Source organism: Drosophila yakuba, chromosome 3R, assembly GCF_016746365.2.
Source record: "Drosophila yakuba strain Tai18E2 chromosome 3R, Prin_Dyak_Tai18E2_2.1, whole genome shotgun sequence".
NCBI classification, from domain to species: Eukaryota; Metazoa; Arthropoda; class Insecta; order Diptera; family Drosophilidae; genus Drosophila; species Drosophila yakuba.
This window is the reverse complement of record NC_052530.2, coordinates 4041423-4057593: the sequence shown is the minus strand read 5'-3', so window position 1 is coordinate 4057593 and position 16171 is coordinate 4041423. Positions and strand designations below refer to the sequence as shown.

General features: G+C 41.3%; 4 protein-coding genes and 8 non-coding genes across 12 annotated transcripts; 5 read left to right on the top strand and 7 right to left on the bottom strand.

Moving 5' to 3' along the window:
* Nucleotides 1-1884: 1884 nt before the first annotated feature.
* Trnap-ugg lies at nucleotides 1885-1956 on the bottom strand. Its single transcript has one exon. It is a non-coding gene; the product is annotated as a tRNA-Pro (tRNA).
* Nucleotides 1957-2278: 322 nt separating this feature from the next.
* Nucleotides 2279-2351, top strand: Trnaa-agc. Its single transcript has one exon. It is a non-coding gene; the product is annotated as a tRNA-Ala (tRNA).
* Nucleotides 2352-4209: 1858 nt separating this feature from the next.
* Trnav-aac lies at nucleotides 4210-4282 on the top strand. Its single transcript has one exon. It is a non-coding gene; the product is annotated as a tRNA-Val (tRNA).
* Nucleotides 4283-4362: 80 nt separating this feature from the next.
* On the bottom strand, nucleotides 4363-6324 carry LOC6535455. The gene is made up of 5 exons (XM_002096060.2): nucleotides 6071-6324; nucleotides 5474-5827; nucleotides 5117-5294; nucleotides 4867-5063; nucleotides 4363-4808 (listed from the first exon to the last, which is right to left on the bottom strand). Exons 1-5 carry the CDS (start codon nucleotides 6276-6278, stop codon nucleotides 4363-4365), a joined length of 1383 nt encoding a protein of 460 aa, XP_002096096.1. The 5' UTR covers nucleotides 6279-6324.
* A 776-nt stretch (nucleotides 6325-7100) lies between these two features.
* Nucleotides 7101-8126, bottom strand: LOC6535454 (attacin-A). Its single transcript, XM_002096059.4, has 2 exons — nucleotides 7924-8126; nucleotides 7101-7810 (listed from the first exon to the last, which is right to left on the bottom strand). The coding sequence occupies exons 1-2, from the start codon at nucleotides 8082-8084 to the stop codon at nucleotides 7426-7428; spliced, it is 546 nt and encodes a 181-aa protein (XP_002096095.2). The 5' UTR covers nucleotides 8085-8126; the 3' UTR covers nucleotides 7101-7425.
* Nucleotides 8127-8573: 447 nt separating this feature from the next.
* On the top strand, nucleotides 8574-8647 carry Trnat-agu. Its single transcript has one exon. It is a non-coding gene; the product is annotated as a tRNA-Thr (tRNA).
* A 165-nt stretch (nucleotides 8648-8812) lies between these two features.
* On the top strand, nucleotides 8813-8886 carry Trnat-agu. Its single transcript has one exon. It is a non-coding gene; the product is annotated as a tRNA-Thr (tRNA).
* A 3559-nt stretch (nucleotides 8887-12445) lies between these two features.
* On the bottom strand, nucleotides 12446-12518 carry Trnaa-agc. Its single transcript has one exon. It is a non-coding gene; the product is annotated as a tRNA-Ala (tRNA).
* Nucleotides 12519-12946: 428 nt separating this feature from the next.
* LOC6535450 lies at nucleotides 12947-13900 on the top strand. Its single transcript, XM_002096058.3, has one exon. It carries the CDS (start codon nucleotides 12987-12989, stop codon nucleotides 13581-13583), a length of 597 nt encoding a protein of 198 aa, XP_002096094.3. The 5' UTR covers nucleotides 12947-12986; the 3' UTR covers nucleotides 13584-13900.
* A 1138-nt stretch (nucleotides 13901-15038) lies between these two features.
* On the bottom strand, nucleotides 15039-15110 carry Trnap-ugg. The gene has a single exon. It is a non-coding gene; the product is annotated as a tRNA-Pro (tRNA).
* Nucleotides 15111-15265: 155 nt separating this feature from the next.
* Nucleotides 15266-15338, bottom strand: Trnaa-agc. The gene has a single exon. It is a non-coding gene; the product is annotated as a tRNA-Ala (tRNA).
* Nucleotides 15339-15453: 115 nt separating this feature from the next.
* LOC6535446 (glycine-rich protein 5) lies at nucleotides 15454-15945 on the bottom strand. The gene is made up of 2 exons (XM_002096057.3): nucleotides 15925-15945; nucleotides 15454-15859 (listed from the first exon to the last, which is right to left on the bottom strand). The coding sequence occupies exons 1-2, from the start codon at nucleotides 15943-15945 to the stop codon at nucleotides 15467-15469; spliced, it is 414 nt and encodes a 137-aa protein (XP_002096093.1). The 3' UTR covers nucleotides 15454-15466.
* Nucleotides 15946-16171: the final 226 nt, after the last annotated feature.

The window sequence follows — 16171 nt, the reverse complement described above, 5'->3', positions numbered from 1 at the left end:
CGGGAGGATTGGGGACTGGGGATTGAGAAGTAGTCAGGGACTGGAGTCTACTGTTGTCTCTTAACATGGCCAGTGGTCTTGTCGACATTGCGATAACAAAACACACACACACACATAAAAAAGATGGGCGGGAAAAAGAAATTTTACGCTTTTGGCCATAATGAGGGTGATTTTCGTATTTGTGGTAGATTTGTCCACTTAGCAGGAATGACCAGGCCGAGGACCAAAGCTGTTGCAATTTGCTGGCAAATCATTTGTACATTTCCACAGTGGATTACGGTTTTGGCCGACTTCAGCGCCCTGACCACCGACTCCTGATTCCTGATGATAATGCTCATAATTTGCGAGGCCTGCATATATTTTGAGCCACTTTTTTCCATTTTAGGCCATGATATATGCGCCAGCATGCTTCAGCAATGATTTGTGCTAATGAGTTAATGTCAGTGGGTGGGTTTTCTCGTCTAGGATTTCATGGGAAAAATTCGAAACCAAAGCTGGACAGATTCTTGCATTTAATTGGCATTTTTATGCACGGGGTGTGGGTGAAAGTTTTTTAATAAAGACCCAGTCGCAATAAAACCGAACCTCTCATCATTCCAACTCAGTTGATTTTCATTTTCGTTTTCATTTGCCCATTTAGTCAGCGACCTCAAGTGCGGGTTTCGACCGGCATTTCGGCATTTTGTCTCCCTCGGTGTGCACACAATTGTCTACGGATTTTCAATATTATTTGCTGCGGTCTTCCGATATACAAAAATCCCCCGTCCGACTACCATCTGCTGCCATCATCATCTTGGGGTTCCATTGTGGGTGTGAAATCGTGGACACTGCGGACGCTGACTGACTGCCACTGTCAACGGAGCCGAACTCATTGTAGCCGCTTTCAATTGGGCATTTTATTTTATATTTGAATTTTAAAATTCCTTCCGCTCCGACGACAGACGACAGGAAAATGGACAATTTGTGTTTGTGGCAATTGATTGGCAAATATTGTCCGGCCAAATGGTTAAGGCGAAAAGGTTTGCTGATTAATACACAGTGACAGCAAGTCAGGTTACTCGTAAAAGAAAAAAGGGACCATCCACAATTGCGAAACAGAAATCACTGAATGGATCTTAGGAGAAATGCTTTCAACTACAAAATTTTATCTTGACATAAAACGGAGGTATATCGAGTAACTATAGTTTGATCGGTAAAATAAAACAATGCATTTATTCAGATACACATTTGTATATAGGTTAAATCATCCCTGCCGATCAAACTTTGTACTTAGCATTCCTCAACTCCTTGCGGCAATTCATCCATAGCTGCACGCTCCATTTGAGCGTCTTAAAGTCGGCGATAAAAGGAAAAAACTTAGTCAATGCCAACTTGCATGCAAATTACAAGCAATAAAACGTGGCACATTCGAATGCTTAGGCAAACTTCTGCTACAAGACTCCAGAGCCCGAAGAGATTATTCTTTATTGTTTGGAGAATGGAGAATGGCAAATGGCAAAAGCAACGAGCAGGACGAGAGTCCTTGTGGCAATTCGCACATCATGCGATTGGCATTGAGATTGCGACTTAGTATCGGGCAATTCCCAGGACTGTCATATGCGGGGACAACAAACACACGAGACTGGAGGGATATGCAAATTTGTCATCTAGTAAACCAAACAGAAAACACATATAAAGGAGTGAAATAATCATAAAAACGTCAGGCTCCGATGTTGGCTGGGGTGAAACAATCCTGAATTGAATTTTTATCTATTGTATTGGCAATAAAGTCACATTGTCACAGCATGTATAAAATTATTGTTTACTCTTACTCCCCCTTCATCGCGGCCTATATTTTCTCCCTAGAATCCTAGCGAGGGAAAAAGAGAGCCAAAATGTGAAAATGGGCTCAACCGGGATTTGAACCCGGGACCTCTCGCACCCAAAGCGAGAATCATACCCCTAGACCATTGAGCCGCCTATGATAACAGGTTAAATTTTTGGTTTCTTAAGCTTAAAGCAATGATGAATTTACGTCTGCTTTGCACATCCAAAGATACAATTTCGACATGCATATTAAGTGAATTCATATCATTAAAATCGGGGTCAACTAGCTCCACTCGTTTTCTTTACACGAGCTGCATGCCATGCATAATTTGGTTCGATAATATTTAACCCATTTGAAAACCTAAACAATAAATTTCTTAACTATATTAGCATTTACAGGGTTAAACACCATAAAACTATTTAATTGCCAAGTTTTTCTTTTCAAGCCCTCGAAAACGGCAGAAATCATCGAGGGGATGTAGCTCAGATGGTAGAGCGCTCGCTTAGCATGTGAGAGGTACGGGGATCGATGCCCCGCATCTCCAGTTGGTTTTTTGTTCCATCAGATACCCATTTTATTTTTATTTAATTAGAGTTGAAGCGATTGTACGGCAACTTACCCTCATCACTGGATCGCTGATTTATTGACTTTTAAACACTGCAGTTGGCTCTTATTATTTTTCGTAGCATAGCAGCTGACTCATCAAAATTTGTTTTGTCTCCGGCGCTTTCGGCATGCTTTTAATTTAATTTGAAAAGTTTTGCATGCCCATTTGGTACATTTAACCCCTTGCCTTGGGCCAAGCACAAAAAATAGAGAAAAAATGGAAAGGAATATCATAAATAATGATGATAGCTGTCCAAAGTTTTCGGGGCATGCTATGGTACAAATAGCCACTCCCGGCGCCCACACCAAATGCAATTAACTGGACAGAGGGCTAAAACGGAGAAGAAAAATATGACAATTAGGGGAAAAACTAATTGATGGTGGCAAGGGCCAATTTAAGGGATTAGAAAGAAAAAGAAATAATAAGATTTAAATTGGACATTTGCAGGCGTCAGAGATTTTTTCACGGTTATTTAAGATTAACTAAGTGAAGTATGTTCCTTTAGCAAAGTCCCTTAAACCAAAATTAAATCAAATTTAAATGGTACATTAGTTTATATTGAAGTAGCTTAAATTCAAGTCCAGAGCCCCCAGAGTCTTAAAGCCCACTTCTTTTTTCATCCCACAACCTATTCCTTTCCAAGAGACTTTTTATTGTTTGGCTGGCTCAAGTTTTTGGCTGGTTATAAATCACTGGACTGAATCCATTGAAGATTTATGAGCTGCTAAATATGCTGGCGAAACACAGGCGACATTGGTGGCCTGGACATTTTAGCCAAAAAACTTTATCCACATATCAAACTTTAAAACGCAATTATCATTTATGCATGGTAGATGGATGTATCCTGCCGCACAGTCTGAATTGCTCTTCTGTGTTGTTTTTTACTTGCGCAGATAAACAAAACAAGGTCCTAAATAAACAAAATGAGAAAAAGAATAAGTTGCACGAGACAAAAGTACAATTTGGTTTTAATTGAAAAATAGCAAAAACAGCATAAACAAGCCCGAAAATGGAAAACAAAGGTGCAGGTTGAAATACGGGATTGGATATGTTAGAAAATAGAAAGGTAGAATACTCGATTAATTAGAATTGTTTTGAAGTTATGTTACCACAATTTTTAAGTGTCACCTTTTACCTCCGAGCTATTGGGTAATAATCTTTTTAATGGCAAGTTCTTCTATAACCTTAACCCCTTTTCACACCTTTAAATCCTTAACCCAACCGCACTTAAAATGCCATTAACAAAAGCACAAGCAATTTTTACACTTTGCGGCCAGCAAGAGCAACCGAACAAACAACAAACTAGCTCGCAAAAACAAGAGCAGGCCAAATAACAACACCCACTAAAATAGCATCAAACTGAGTTTTCTTTTTATTTATTTTCTCAACAACTTTTAACCTTTTTTTCTACTCATTTTCAAGTGTTTCCACTTAGTTGGTTATTGTTCTTGTCGTTGCTGCTGGCCAGGCCATTAGAAAAGGACAGATGGGTTCAGAGAGTTGGGTCCTTGGCAATCTTGATGGGGTTACCATTGTTTTTGTTGGCTTAAGTCAACAAGGCCGAGGGTTAATGAAAGTCGTCTTGAAAGCTTCGAGGTAGGTGGATTCACGGTTTGCCGCCTAAGTTGTTGCAATACCTTCGGGAGGAGAGAAGGTCGGAGGCAAGCCACTATATAAGTGTTCTCTTTTTAAATTATTTCCTATATTTACTTTTAAAAGTTTGTGCTCTTATTATATCTGATATAATTCTTTACCTTATCTTAAATTGTTTAGGAGGAAATCATTCGTCATCTGAGTTTCCGTGGTGTAGTGGTTATCACATCCGCCTAACACGCGGAAGGCCCCCGGTTCAATCCCGGGCGGAAACATTTGGAATTTCTTTTTAATTTCTATTTTATTTATAATACCCATTTATATGTATAGACATTCGACTGATATCTAATAGTATTTATAGCTGCATCATGGCCTTAAACTTATCTCGTTGCTTCTGCTTAAAGGCCTCGTGCTTCTTACGATCCACATTTTCAATCATAAAATCTTGAAATTTCCTGCGCATATCTAGCGATAGACCTGTATTCCGAAGGTCCAACCTCTCAAGAACCTTGTTGCAGCCAATTATCTTGATCAAGTGCTTGCCGAAGTCCTCTCCCAAAGAATTATTCGACAGATCTATTTCCAGCAGGGTTGTGTGTTGGCAAATCAGCATCATGAACAGTTTGGTTATCGTTTCTGTAATACCACAAGTTCCCAGGTCCAGCTCCTTGATGGGCATGACCTGAAGGGTGTTGAAGATGGCCGCAGCTCCGTCACTTTGGATGGGATTTAGCCGAAGCACCAGTTTCTTGAGTGGAACGTGCCGCAGGGTGCGACTAAGAATGTAAGCCCCTTCCTCAGCTGGAAGAGAAATATTTTATTGAGCACGAAATGAAATGCAAATTGTTTTTATACTTACTGATCTTGTTGTTGGTCAGGTCGAGAACGGTAAGAGTGCCGAAGGATTCCTTGCCACACGTCTCCAAGAAGCAGCGAATTCCCGCATCACCTACTGCACAGTGCAGCAAGGACATCTCGGTCAGATGGTGACATCCTTTATCCAAACTGTGAGCCAGGAATCGTAACTGATATGGCATTAACTTTGTGTTGTGCAGGCTGAAACTCAAACAAATTGCAGGAGGGATTTTTACGGGGAAGGCGGTCCTCACCAGAACTTCCGCAGCTCGTAGCACTGACTGAGTCCCTTGGTCAAGTGTAGAATGTCCCTGACAGTCAGTTGGTTGCAGCCCATTTGGTAATTGCAACCCACCGTCTTGGTGCTGTAACTCAGTCGCAGTTGGCGTAAATCCGGCAGATTGCTCAGTAGGTAATCAAGCGGAATGTGATCTGTAGATGGGTGGGAAACAACGAAGTATTCATACCCTCGGTTATTTGATATATACTCCCAAATAAACTTTAAGAATGTTGAGACAAATCAATGATTAATGGTGTAAGTATAAATGCCATGAAACCAAATAGTATCCCAGTTCTAAGTAATCCCAGGGTACTCCCCATTCGTGACTCACCATTCGCATTTGTTGTAGGCGGGGCGGGCTGAAGGAAACTTATATCCAACTGATTTATGTACGCCGCACAGATGTCCAGGACGACCTGAACGTTGCCCTCCTGCTCGTAATCACCCGTCGGCATGTTTTCAATAAACTCCTGCACATGTCGCTCCATGTAGATGTTGATCCAGGGCCGCTCCCTGCCCCGCACCTGAAGTGAGGCGCTCCTCCAGCGCTGGCCGTAGCAGCGCTGCCAGAAGAAGTCCTCGCGGATGTGGGCGCTGAGCAGCTGCAGTGGCATCTGCGTGTCCAGATGGCTAAGGAGGTAGTTGCGGTCCTCGCGACGTCCCAGCTGCCGGTACAGCGGCAACTCTGCGGATGAGCAATGTTTGGATCTTATTAGCTCTGCAAGGACTGTTAGACTGGCTACTTTCTAGGTAAATTTATCCAAGCACTATATCATAGGAAATACAAAAATAATATTTAACACACACAAAATCAAACATATATCTGCATCTATAAAAAACCAATCTTAAAGCTATTGGTCTTTAAAGGTTTAAAAATCGAGTTGCCCATTTCGGAGTTCTCCTGTCAAGTTTATAGTCAAATGCTCACCACTCCAATTCTCGACGATGGCATCGAGTACAAGATGTCGCAGACTTTTCGCTTGATTGGTCTGGCCCTCCTGGTCTTCGCTGGGGATCTGGATGGTGTCGACTGATTTATCGCCGACTTTGGGCAACTTGACATCGGTGAGATTGAAATAGGCCTTGAAGGTATCAATGGAAACGGTGCTGGGGAACTCGCAGTACGTGAAATCCATTTTAAAAAATATTGTTTCTCAAAATATGCAAACTCCAGATACGGATATAGTTTATTTTTGGCTACCAGGAAACGGTTGTCAAAGAAGGCGCTTTATTGATATTCCGCTATTAAAAAAGGTTGCGATGGTGATTGGACTCTTTCCGAATACTATTGTAAGTATTAAAATCAAAAGAAAACCAAATGTTTAGGTTACCCAAAAAACATCAAAATTGAAGATGACTTAAAGTCTGGGCAATTTGAATTTTCCTATTTCCCTAGGAAATCTTTGCTTATCCAACGGAAAGATTTGCATAACAAAGTCGTTTTGGGCTGCGGGATAAAACCTCAAGTGGCAAGCCGATTATGACCCTAATTACATGACATTACAAGTCAGCGTTTATCCCACTCACCACTCACCACCGCCCACGAGCCCCACTGGGCCCTTGGGAGTATCAAAAGTATTGACTTGGCATCTTTCATTGCGGCCAATCAAGGCGGATATCTACCTGGGGATTAGGCCAGCTGACATGACTTGCCTTGGTCCTTCGCGAAAGTCAAAAGTCAGGGCTTCTTGGCTGGCTGGTGTAATTTTTACGGCTTAACTAGGACTCCGCCGTGTCTGCGAAAAATGCAAAGTATATTCACGCATAAAACGCGTTATTTATGTCTCGGCCTCGACGACGCGTCGACCGAGAATTAATAACCAACCCCGCGATGGATGCTGCCATGATGCGCATTATTATGGCCAAATTATACACCTTATAAAACAGTTGGGCGCGCTTCTCGGCCGAAACCAAATTTTTATGTAAAGCAATTTATTTTGAATTATTTTTATGGCACTTAGCGGTTGCGGCGCTTGAACACATTGCTGGAAAAAAACACATTGGCCAAAAAGCTGACTAGTCAAAAATTTGTTTCTCATGGTCTACGTCTGTCTGTAGATAGGTCTTCGAACCCCAAAGGATTTCCCAAGTGGTTCGGTTATTGTGTAAATTTCGCTCAATGAAATATGGGAAATCGATGGGCACTTTGACAGGAGGTTGGGCAGTTGAATGATTTTGCGTGTTACTAAGTAGAAAAAGGATATAAATAAGATTCTTAATTCAAGCTTTTACATTTCACATTTCCTGACTACATTTCAGCATTATAGATAATACTGACAAAAATCAAAAATTATATCGCAAGTTAACTCCGGTGCCGAAATCGGACTTTCCCCGCATCGGTCCCCTCAAGTGGTGATTGGCACTTCCAGTGGCGTTGAGGTTGCGGTTTCCACTTGGAGAGGTATACAGGTTTGCAGTGCCAGAAGCCTGGACGACGGTCATACCGAACTGCGGCACCCTAGTGACCCCCACTGCCGCCTGGTGACCCGCTCCAGTTTGCAAATTGAATCCACCACCAAACTGATCATGTGATCGACTATGACTGTGGAAAGCAGTGGCATTCAAGGCGGCGTTGTTGCTCTGGAAGAGATTGGCTTGGGCTGCGGCAGTGGTTGTGCTGCCCATGCCCTCGATGTGGCCATGCTGCAGCGATAGAGCATGGCTATTGCTGTGGGATGAGGGGAAAAAAGATTACAACATTATTATATTTATATTGGCGTTCTAAACAACCTTTAGGGAACTAATTAAAAAACATTTGTTTTAGGCATAAAGCGGACTTACGCGTTGACCGCTCCATAAACTCCCTTGGTGACTGGACCACCAGTGCCTGAAGTGGAGGCGAATACTCCGGCCCGAGCACTGGCAAGATCATCCCCGACCCTCAATCCGCACTGGGCGGTTGCCTCTCCGGTTTTTGGGTTTCCTGTAGCTTGGCACTCCATTTGAAATGAATTCTTGATTTCGTCTCTCTGCTTGAGCTTTATTTTGTAGTTTGAGTGGATGCGTATTCCCGACGGTCGCTTTTATAGTCCGATGTCTTTTGTCGAAAAAGTTCCCCACGTATCTTTGGTGACTTTTTTCTTGTCTGTTAATCATTCTATAATACAAAGCTATATGCATTTGTTTTTCCCCTTAAGATATTGTGAATAATCTCGGTGGGACTCCCAAATGCTTGTACGATACGTACGTACCCTTGCCGCAAAATGTAAGCATCAGAAGATAAAAAAACAAACCAAAAATTTTAGAATGGTTCTTCCCAATCTAAAAACACGAAAAGAAGTTCACATAAATTATGTTTTCTTTTGATACGTGGACTTCATTGAATTCCCCTTTAAGATCTTCTAATTGAAGAGCATATAATTTAGACTACCTTATTTAAAATAAAAATTGGGCGAGGCGATTATGTGAAATTTGTCAGTCTTAAGTCGCATGGCGCCGTGGCTTAGTTGGTTAAAGCGCCTGTCTAGTAAACAGGAGATCGTGAGTTCGAATCTCGCCGGGGCCTACACATGCGAGTTTGTGTAACATATTTTTGATATGTTTTTAATTGAGGTATATTATCTGCATTGTACATTTTAAAATCAATACTTGAACTTAATTTTTTTTATGATCCCTGATACCTTTAACCACCCACCAATAAACTTCTAAAATTTTCGAATTAAAGGTGAGTGGCGCCGTGGCTTAGTTGGTTAAAGCGCCTGTCTAGTAAACAGGAGATCGTGAGTTCGAATCTCGCCGGGGCCTTCTCAAACGCGAGTTGCGTTGTGGGTTCTTATTTTTACTGCGGGGTATTCAGCGCACTACGTTGCAGCTGTCAGTCTTTTGGAATCAGAATAAAGGGAAAGCCCTGGTTTTTCTTTTGCACGTCTGCCTCGATGACAGCTGACAAAAAGTTTGGTCGGCGTAAACAGTGGCCACGCACTCAGAATCATCACCACCTCGCACATCCTTCTCGACATCCACCTGTTGTTGTCCTTGCAGTGGCGTTGCATAACGGAAGCCGTCCGGCGGAAATGTTCGACAGCATGTTGCGATGTTGTCCACCGCAAGGTGGAAAAAAAGACCGGAGATCCGGGGCCTCGTATATTTGCCTTGCAAATGGAACGAACGGCTTTTCAATTTCACCCGCTTTTTGCTATAAAGGGGACTCCCTGCAATTAGCCGGCAGTCGGCAGCCAGCTTATTTGTTTCAATTTATTTACATGCACTCGCCTCTGGCTTATCTTGCTTTTTTATACACAAGTCCACTCAAGCCCACCGATAACTCCGGGCCATATAATTATGTAACAATGAAGGGAAAACAAACTTCTGACAAGCAAACAATGCTATATTATATTTATAAATTTCATTTTTAGCGTCCTTTCTCCTTGTAAATCGGATACAGCAATGTCCTTTTCTAATTTCCCCCCGAGAATTAATATCTGGGTGTCTGCTGCGGGATTTCACTTATCGGATACAAAAGTTAGGTGAACGATTCCCTTTTGATGATCTCAAAGTTTGGCCATCTCCACTTCAACATCCCCCAATATTTGCCCAGACCGTATAAGCTCAGTTTCTGGCCCCCAACAACATGTGTTCAAACATATATCATTCGCAATGCTCTAACGCCCACCCCAAAAAAGCTCATCCAAGCCTCATCGTCACCAGAGATTTTTAGCAATTGTCAGCAATTTTCTCAATGGACAGGACAGCCCAGAAACTATCGCACAAAACCACTAAGCAAATGTCCCTCGTCCAGGACGATGTGTGCTGTGTATTTTTCTGATTATCCTGGACGGTCAGTCCGACCGAAGTCGCACACAGTGGGCGTGTACATAGCTAAGGCATTAACATAATTTATGTGGTTCCGCCGGATTTGGCATTGTCGTAAAAAAGGACACTCTATTGTCCGTTTCGAGCTTCGAGCTTTGATAACAAAGGCAAAGCCCGGCCGAGGATTGTGGTTTTTATTGTTTTGAAGGCAACAAAGTTTGTGGAAAGTTTCCCTAGACTCTAATTTCGTTTGTAGTTTTTCTGTTGACTTTGCGTATTTTTTTAATTAAATGAATTTCGGGTTGGAGAAATCAAATAGTTGCCAGCTAATCTATGCAGCCATAACTCAAATTTTCGAAGGATATTTGGTCGGGGTGTATGAAGCTCATGGTCCGTAAAAACGTGCGAAATTTTCATGAGCGCGTAAATTTTCACAGCCTTTGGTGGTTCTTGTTTTTGTTTTTCCAGACACGGACGTGCGCCACCTCCTTTTTTACCTCTTACTGATTGTTGTCACCTGTTTTTTGCACACTTTATTCGCAAGCCTCCTGCTGAACGTTGGGGGTATGAATGGCTTACAAGTTGGTGTTTTTCTAGATTCAATGAGTAGTGAGTCCAGAGCGGCACAGTATTACAGGGTGTTTATGCGTCGCATTATCTTAAACTGCCTACAATGTTAGTACACCTGGCACGCAGAACTCATAACTTAAAACGTTGTTGTTGCCCTACACAAAAAGCTTGTAATGCGGAAAAATAAAATCAAGCAGCAAAAGTCAAAAACTTCCAAGTTTTTCTTAACATTTAATAATGAAAGATTGCTCGTACGTGCCGTTTGCGAGTACTTACGTGGGAAAGGATAAAATGTGTATACTTAAAAAAAAACACTGCTACTGCGATTTAAAATTGTTGTTATATTTAAATGTTCTTTAACATACATACAGTTGCGAAAAAAATAATAGCAGCACCACTACGTATTTTATTCTCGATCAAATAAATTAAGGTTGCGGTACCGAAGGTACGAAATACAGATTTTTCGCATAATGCTAGATATATTTCCCATCAAAAAATAAAAAAAAAAATTTGAATTATACATAAATTTATTTTTTATAATTTTTTTTGGGCAGAAAATTCTAAAATGAGGGGAAAACAAAAATAGCAGCACTATCGATTTTTTCAAATATTCAATACTTGTCGGCGGTTTGTTTTGGTGAAAAGCACATGGTTATAAAACTTGACATTTATATTCCTATTTCCAACATTATTTTTTAAACATACCTTAAAAGAAATTAGTAAAATGGGACGAGGAGAACATTGCACTTCAGATAAAAGTGACATGGTCAAAAAACCAATTTCTAAAGGAAAAACACACAGAAATATTGGAAATGTAATCACCTACAACAAGAATCCCAAAAGAAGTGGGAAAAAACAATCATTGGGCACCCATCTCTTCAAAAGGCTAGTGCCCGAGAGCAAGAAGGATCCATTTAAAGCTGCTAGCGAACTGAAAAAGGATTTCAACATATCCGCAACAGTGCAAACAGTTCACACATGTCTAAGGGAACATGGTTTAAAAGGCTGTAGTCCAAGGAAAGGCCCTTTTTTTAAATGGGAGACACGTACCCACGCGCATTTAGTTCGTCAAGGAACATTTAAATTGGCCATGCGAAAGATGGACGAACTTTTTATGGTCAGATGAGAGCAAGGTTTTTTTTTGGTGGCAATGGATCTTGATCGAATGTAAGGCGCCCTAGGAACACCGAATATAAGCCAAACGACACAGTAGAAACAATTAAACACGAAGGATCCTGAATAATGGTATGGGCTTGTTTCTCGTACTATGTAGTTGGGGCAATAGCATAATATACCATGGATAAAAACCATCATGGATCAACATGTGTTTGTGGATATTTTGGTGACGATGATGCGTCCGAATACTATTAACAAGACTATAACCCCAAGTACACCAGCAGGAAAGCCAAGTCTGTTCCTGTTTTGGATTGGCCTGCACAGTCCCCAGGCCGAAAAGCAGTTGTAGCTTCAAAGCCAACTAACAACGAATAACTTTGGGTATAATTAAGGAGTCCTGGAGCAAAATATCCTTAAAACGGTGCCAGGACCTGGATGATTCCATGCCAAAACGTTGCGATCCTGTTACTGGTAATAAGGGATACCCAACCAAATATTAAATTAGTGGGATGGGTGTAGTTTTAGCACGCAAACATTTGTTATTAGTGAATTTTTTACTATAAAGTTTAAAATTGAAAATTTAAGCATTTTTCATGAAGTGCTGCTATTTTATTTTTCGCCTAATTTTGTCGTTTTTAACAAAGATCCTCATTTAAGATAAGAATAAATAAAACAATTGTAGTTATTTTTATTTCCTAAATAGTGAATTGTTTAACCTTTCTAAAAAGGTATTTCAGCTCCTTTTAAGCCCTAAATTGTAGGTAGGAGACTTATTTAAAGTTTTACTGGGCAAGAGCTATTTTTTTTCGCAGCTGTGTGTACATAAGTTTCGAATAATTCCGCCAACATACAAAAATAACCCTTCTGGAGATGCGGGGCATCGATCCCCGTACCTCTCACATGCTAAGCGAGCGCTCTACCATCTGAGCTACATCCCCGATGTGGGCGGCCACATCTTTTTTGGAGCGTATGTTTGAAGCCTTAGTGGTATAGAGTTTAATTTAAATTTATTTAGTTTATTTGCTCTAGTTTTAATTTTTTAAAAAAAACAATTTTTTGTTTTTATATAAATGTTTCCATTTTTAGGTTAAATGTTACATCAGCAAGAAATAATGCCCAAACAAATTAATCGTTTCAAATTATTTTCATTCGAATACTGATATCTGTTTAATTTAAGAAATAAATGCATTTTAGTACTTGAACAAATTTTTGTGGGTAACTGGGGCAGCCTTGAAAGCTATTGTATTAATAAAAATTCACGGTTTGTTCGCTCTGACGAAGTTACAGCACTTGAATATTCATTACAAGGCCCATTAGGCAGCCTGGCTTCGTGGGACCCCATGAGTTGGAGTTGAGATCCGACGCAAGCAGTTCACCTAGAGATTTCAGTAGATGCAGTTGGGAAAATGTCTGTGCTGCAGATAGTATTTTTGCTGATCCTGGTCAATAGCAACGGATCTCAGAAAACCGAAATGGACGTGGATGAGGATGGAGACCCAGATCAGTTAGGACCAGAACCCATCGACGGACGATCGTTTTTCTTTCTGGGAACCTTGTTTCGGCGCTGGCGTAACCGTTGGATGGCCTATCACAATCCGGACCCTATTTTCGCCGGCCCCGCTTATCCCATATCTGGTTATTACAATTGCCCCGTATATGGCTGCAACCCGGCGGCTATTGGTCCACAACCAGGTTACTACGCTACACCCGCTGGGTTTTACACCATGCCTCTGAATCAGCAGCAGGCTCAGGGTAACAGCAATGTCTATATCTATCAGAGTGATCAAAATTCTGCATCAGCTGGAAATCCCATTGGATATGGGTATCTCAGTGGGACATCGGCAATAAGACCAGCTCCGCCTTTTCCTCCACCAGCAACTGGTATGCCACCGCCATCATCCGTTGGTACGGGAACGGCCACCGCAGGTGTATATTCTGGACCAGGAGCAGGACCTGGACAACGGCCAGGACCGTTTCCAATACCCCTACCTCAGCTGGGATGAATGGGAAAAAAAAGTAGCCGGAGGAAGTGGTCGCCCAAGTAAACAGAGCAGACAAAGTAAAAGAAAAATTCAATTTTAATTGAAATGTGTGTGTCAAAAAAAGTTAAGTGAAAAGAGATAAAATTAAGTTTTCGAATCCAAAAAATGGTTTGCGCACAAAAAACACAACATATCGCCTCAACTCAAACATTACAATTAAAATATCCTACAAACTTAATTATTTTAGTGCTTAACAATAGTGAACTATGTATAAGAGAAGGGTATTTAACTATTTAATTACAAAAACCTTAAATTTAAATGTTCCCATTGCTTGGTATCAATAAATTTAAATGAATGCCGTTCATCTGTGCAATTGAAATCATTTTGTTTACATTATCAACTAGATTGCGAAAGTGACGCAGCTCCCCGGAAAAATCCTCAAAAAGGGTTACCCACGCACACACTCACACGTCCATTTATCCATTAACGCCAAAGGAAAAACTCCACAAGCAATCTACATAAACAAACTCATCATCATCATCCTCACCAGCTGAAGGATGAGCTCCAGGTTCCGGACGAGCCAAGCTGAGCTCCGATGCTCCGGCATTTGTTTTGATTCCATCATAAACCATAAGATAGCTGCAGACGAGGATGGCTGATGAAGTGGTTGCAAGCTGCCTAAGGAGCTGGGGAGAGATTCAATTGTTTGGCAAATAAATGCCCGGCAGCATAATGGATGGCCATCCATTGGCCTGGTCAGCTCCGTGTCCGCTCCTGTTATTATTTTTATATAACTTGCGAAAATAATAATAGAGCTTGCCCATGCCCAAGGGCGTGGCAGAGCAAACAACCAAGGGACAGTTGAATAAACAGAAGTGTGAAAGTGCAGATAGTGAAGGGATCTGACCACCGGAATCTGCTTTTCCACATATTCAACCGTTGCTTGACTCCTGTCCAGTTCTCAGCTTCTTCATATGCATTTCTCCTGAAGTTTATTTATGTTTGTTCTAGGACAACAAGAAAAAGTAAGTGGGAGCTGTCCTTCCAGACTCAATTGACAGGTGTTTGTGCTTTCTTTCAAACAACTTTTACTGACCGGAAACGGAAATTAAATGCATAACTTTGCTTCAAAGAGCCCGCATTGCTCAATTCTTATCTATTTTCAAGTACTCAAGGCTAAAACCAGATATCACGACCAAGAAACAAGTTATGTGGCCAATCATCAAATGAAGTGTCCAAAAGAAACAGCAATGCTGCCTATTTAGACACAACTTTCTGCAACGGGGATGTAGCTCAGATGGTAGAGCGCTCGCTTAGCATGTGAGAGGTACGGGGATCGATGCCCAGCATCTCCAGTCGGTAACCTACTTTTTTTTTTTATCAATTATGTATATGTTAAAAAAAAATAGTTTTTTCTGTATAAATTATAATTAATTTAAAAGTAATTATATATATTAAGTTTAAAAAAATTCAGACGGGCTCAACCGGGATTTGAACCCGGGACCTCTCGCACCCAAAGCGAGAATCATACCCCTAGACCATTGAGCCGCTTGTCCGCAGGGGTTCTAACTACGCACTTTACTTTATATCGCTGGGCAAACGAGTAAATACAACAAAAATACGATTGCAAATGAACAAGCAAAACCACATTAATTTAGAAAAAGAAAATATACCATTCAATAGCGAAAAAATAAACAAAGAGCTGGAGATGCGGGGCATCGATCCCCGTACCTCTCACATGCTAAGCGAGCGCTCTACCATCTGAGCTACATCCCCTTGTGTTCAATAGGCAGTCAAAACATTAACATGGCCGGCATGTGTTTTTTTCGTGAATTTAAATTTAATATTCAATGTCAACAACTTATATATTAAATAATACTTTGCAATGTACAAAAACTGTAGTCTTAGCCATAATATCCTCCGTATGGATTGCCATAGCCGCCACCGAAGCCTCCGCCAAAGCCACCTGGATAACCACCAGGAAGACCGCCCGTATATCCGCCTCCTCCAATTGGGTATCCACCGCCGAATCCGCCCCCATATGCGGGAACTGGCACTGGGTAGGGCTGGGGTTGCGGACGATTGCCACCCAAAAGGCCGCTTAACAAATTGCCGAATAGTCCTCCACCGCCACCGCCTCCTCCAAGGAGTCCTCCTCCTCCACCGAGGAGATTTCCAAGAATGCGATTGTCTACTTGACCTCCAGTAGACTGAGCTACAGTTTCGGGCGAAGGCCGCTGCTGCGGATATTCATATTGAGCGTATGAACAAGCGCAAAGCGAAAGGAGCACTACCAGCTAATCAAAGGGAAAATTATCCATTAGATAATTTTTGATCTTCTGTATAATAAGCCGCTACTCACCGAACAGCTAATCTTGACCATGTTTCTAGTTTGTCTTAAATGTGACTGACTTGCTTAGCCACCGATTGTTTCAGTTTTTATAGCAATGTTCTAAAAATTTACGCCCACATTACTCCGGAACACGACCAATAGGCGACCTTCAACCCATCTAAATTTAACCGACTTCAATGTTTTTCACACGGTTTTTTATACTTTGGTCTTAGTTGCTGCGACTAAGTTTTGGCACACTAAAATTTGATAGGTTCGA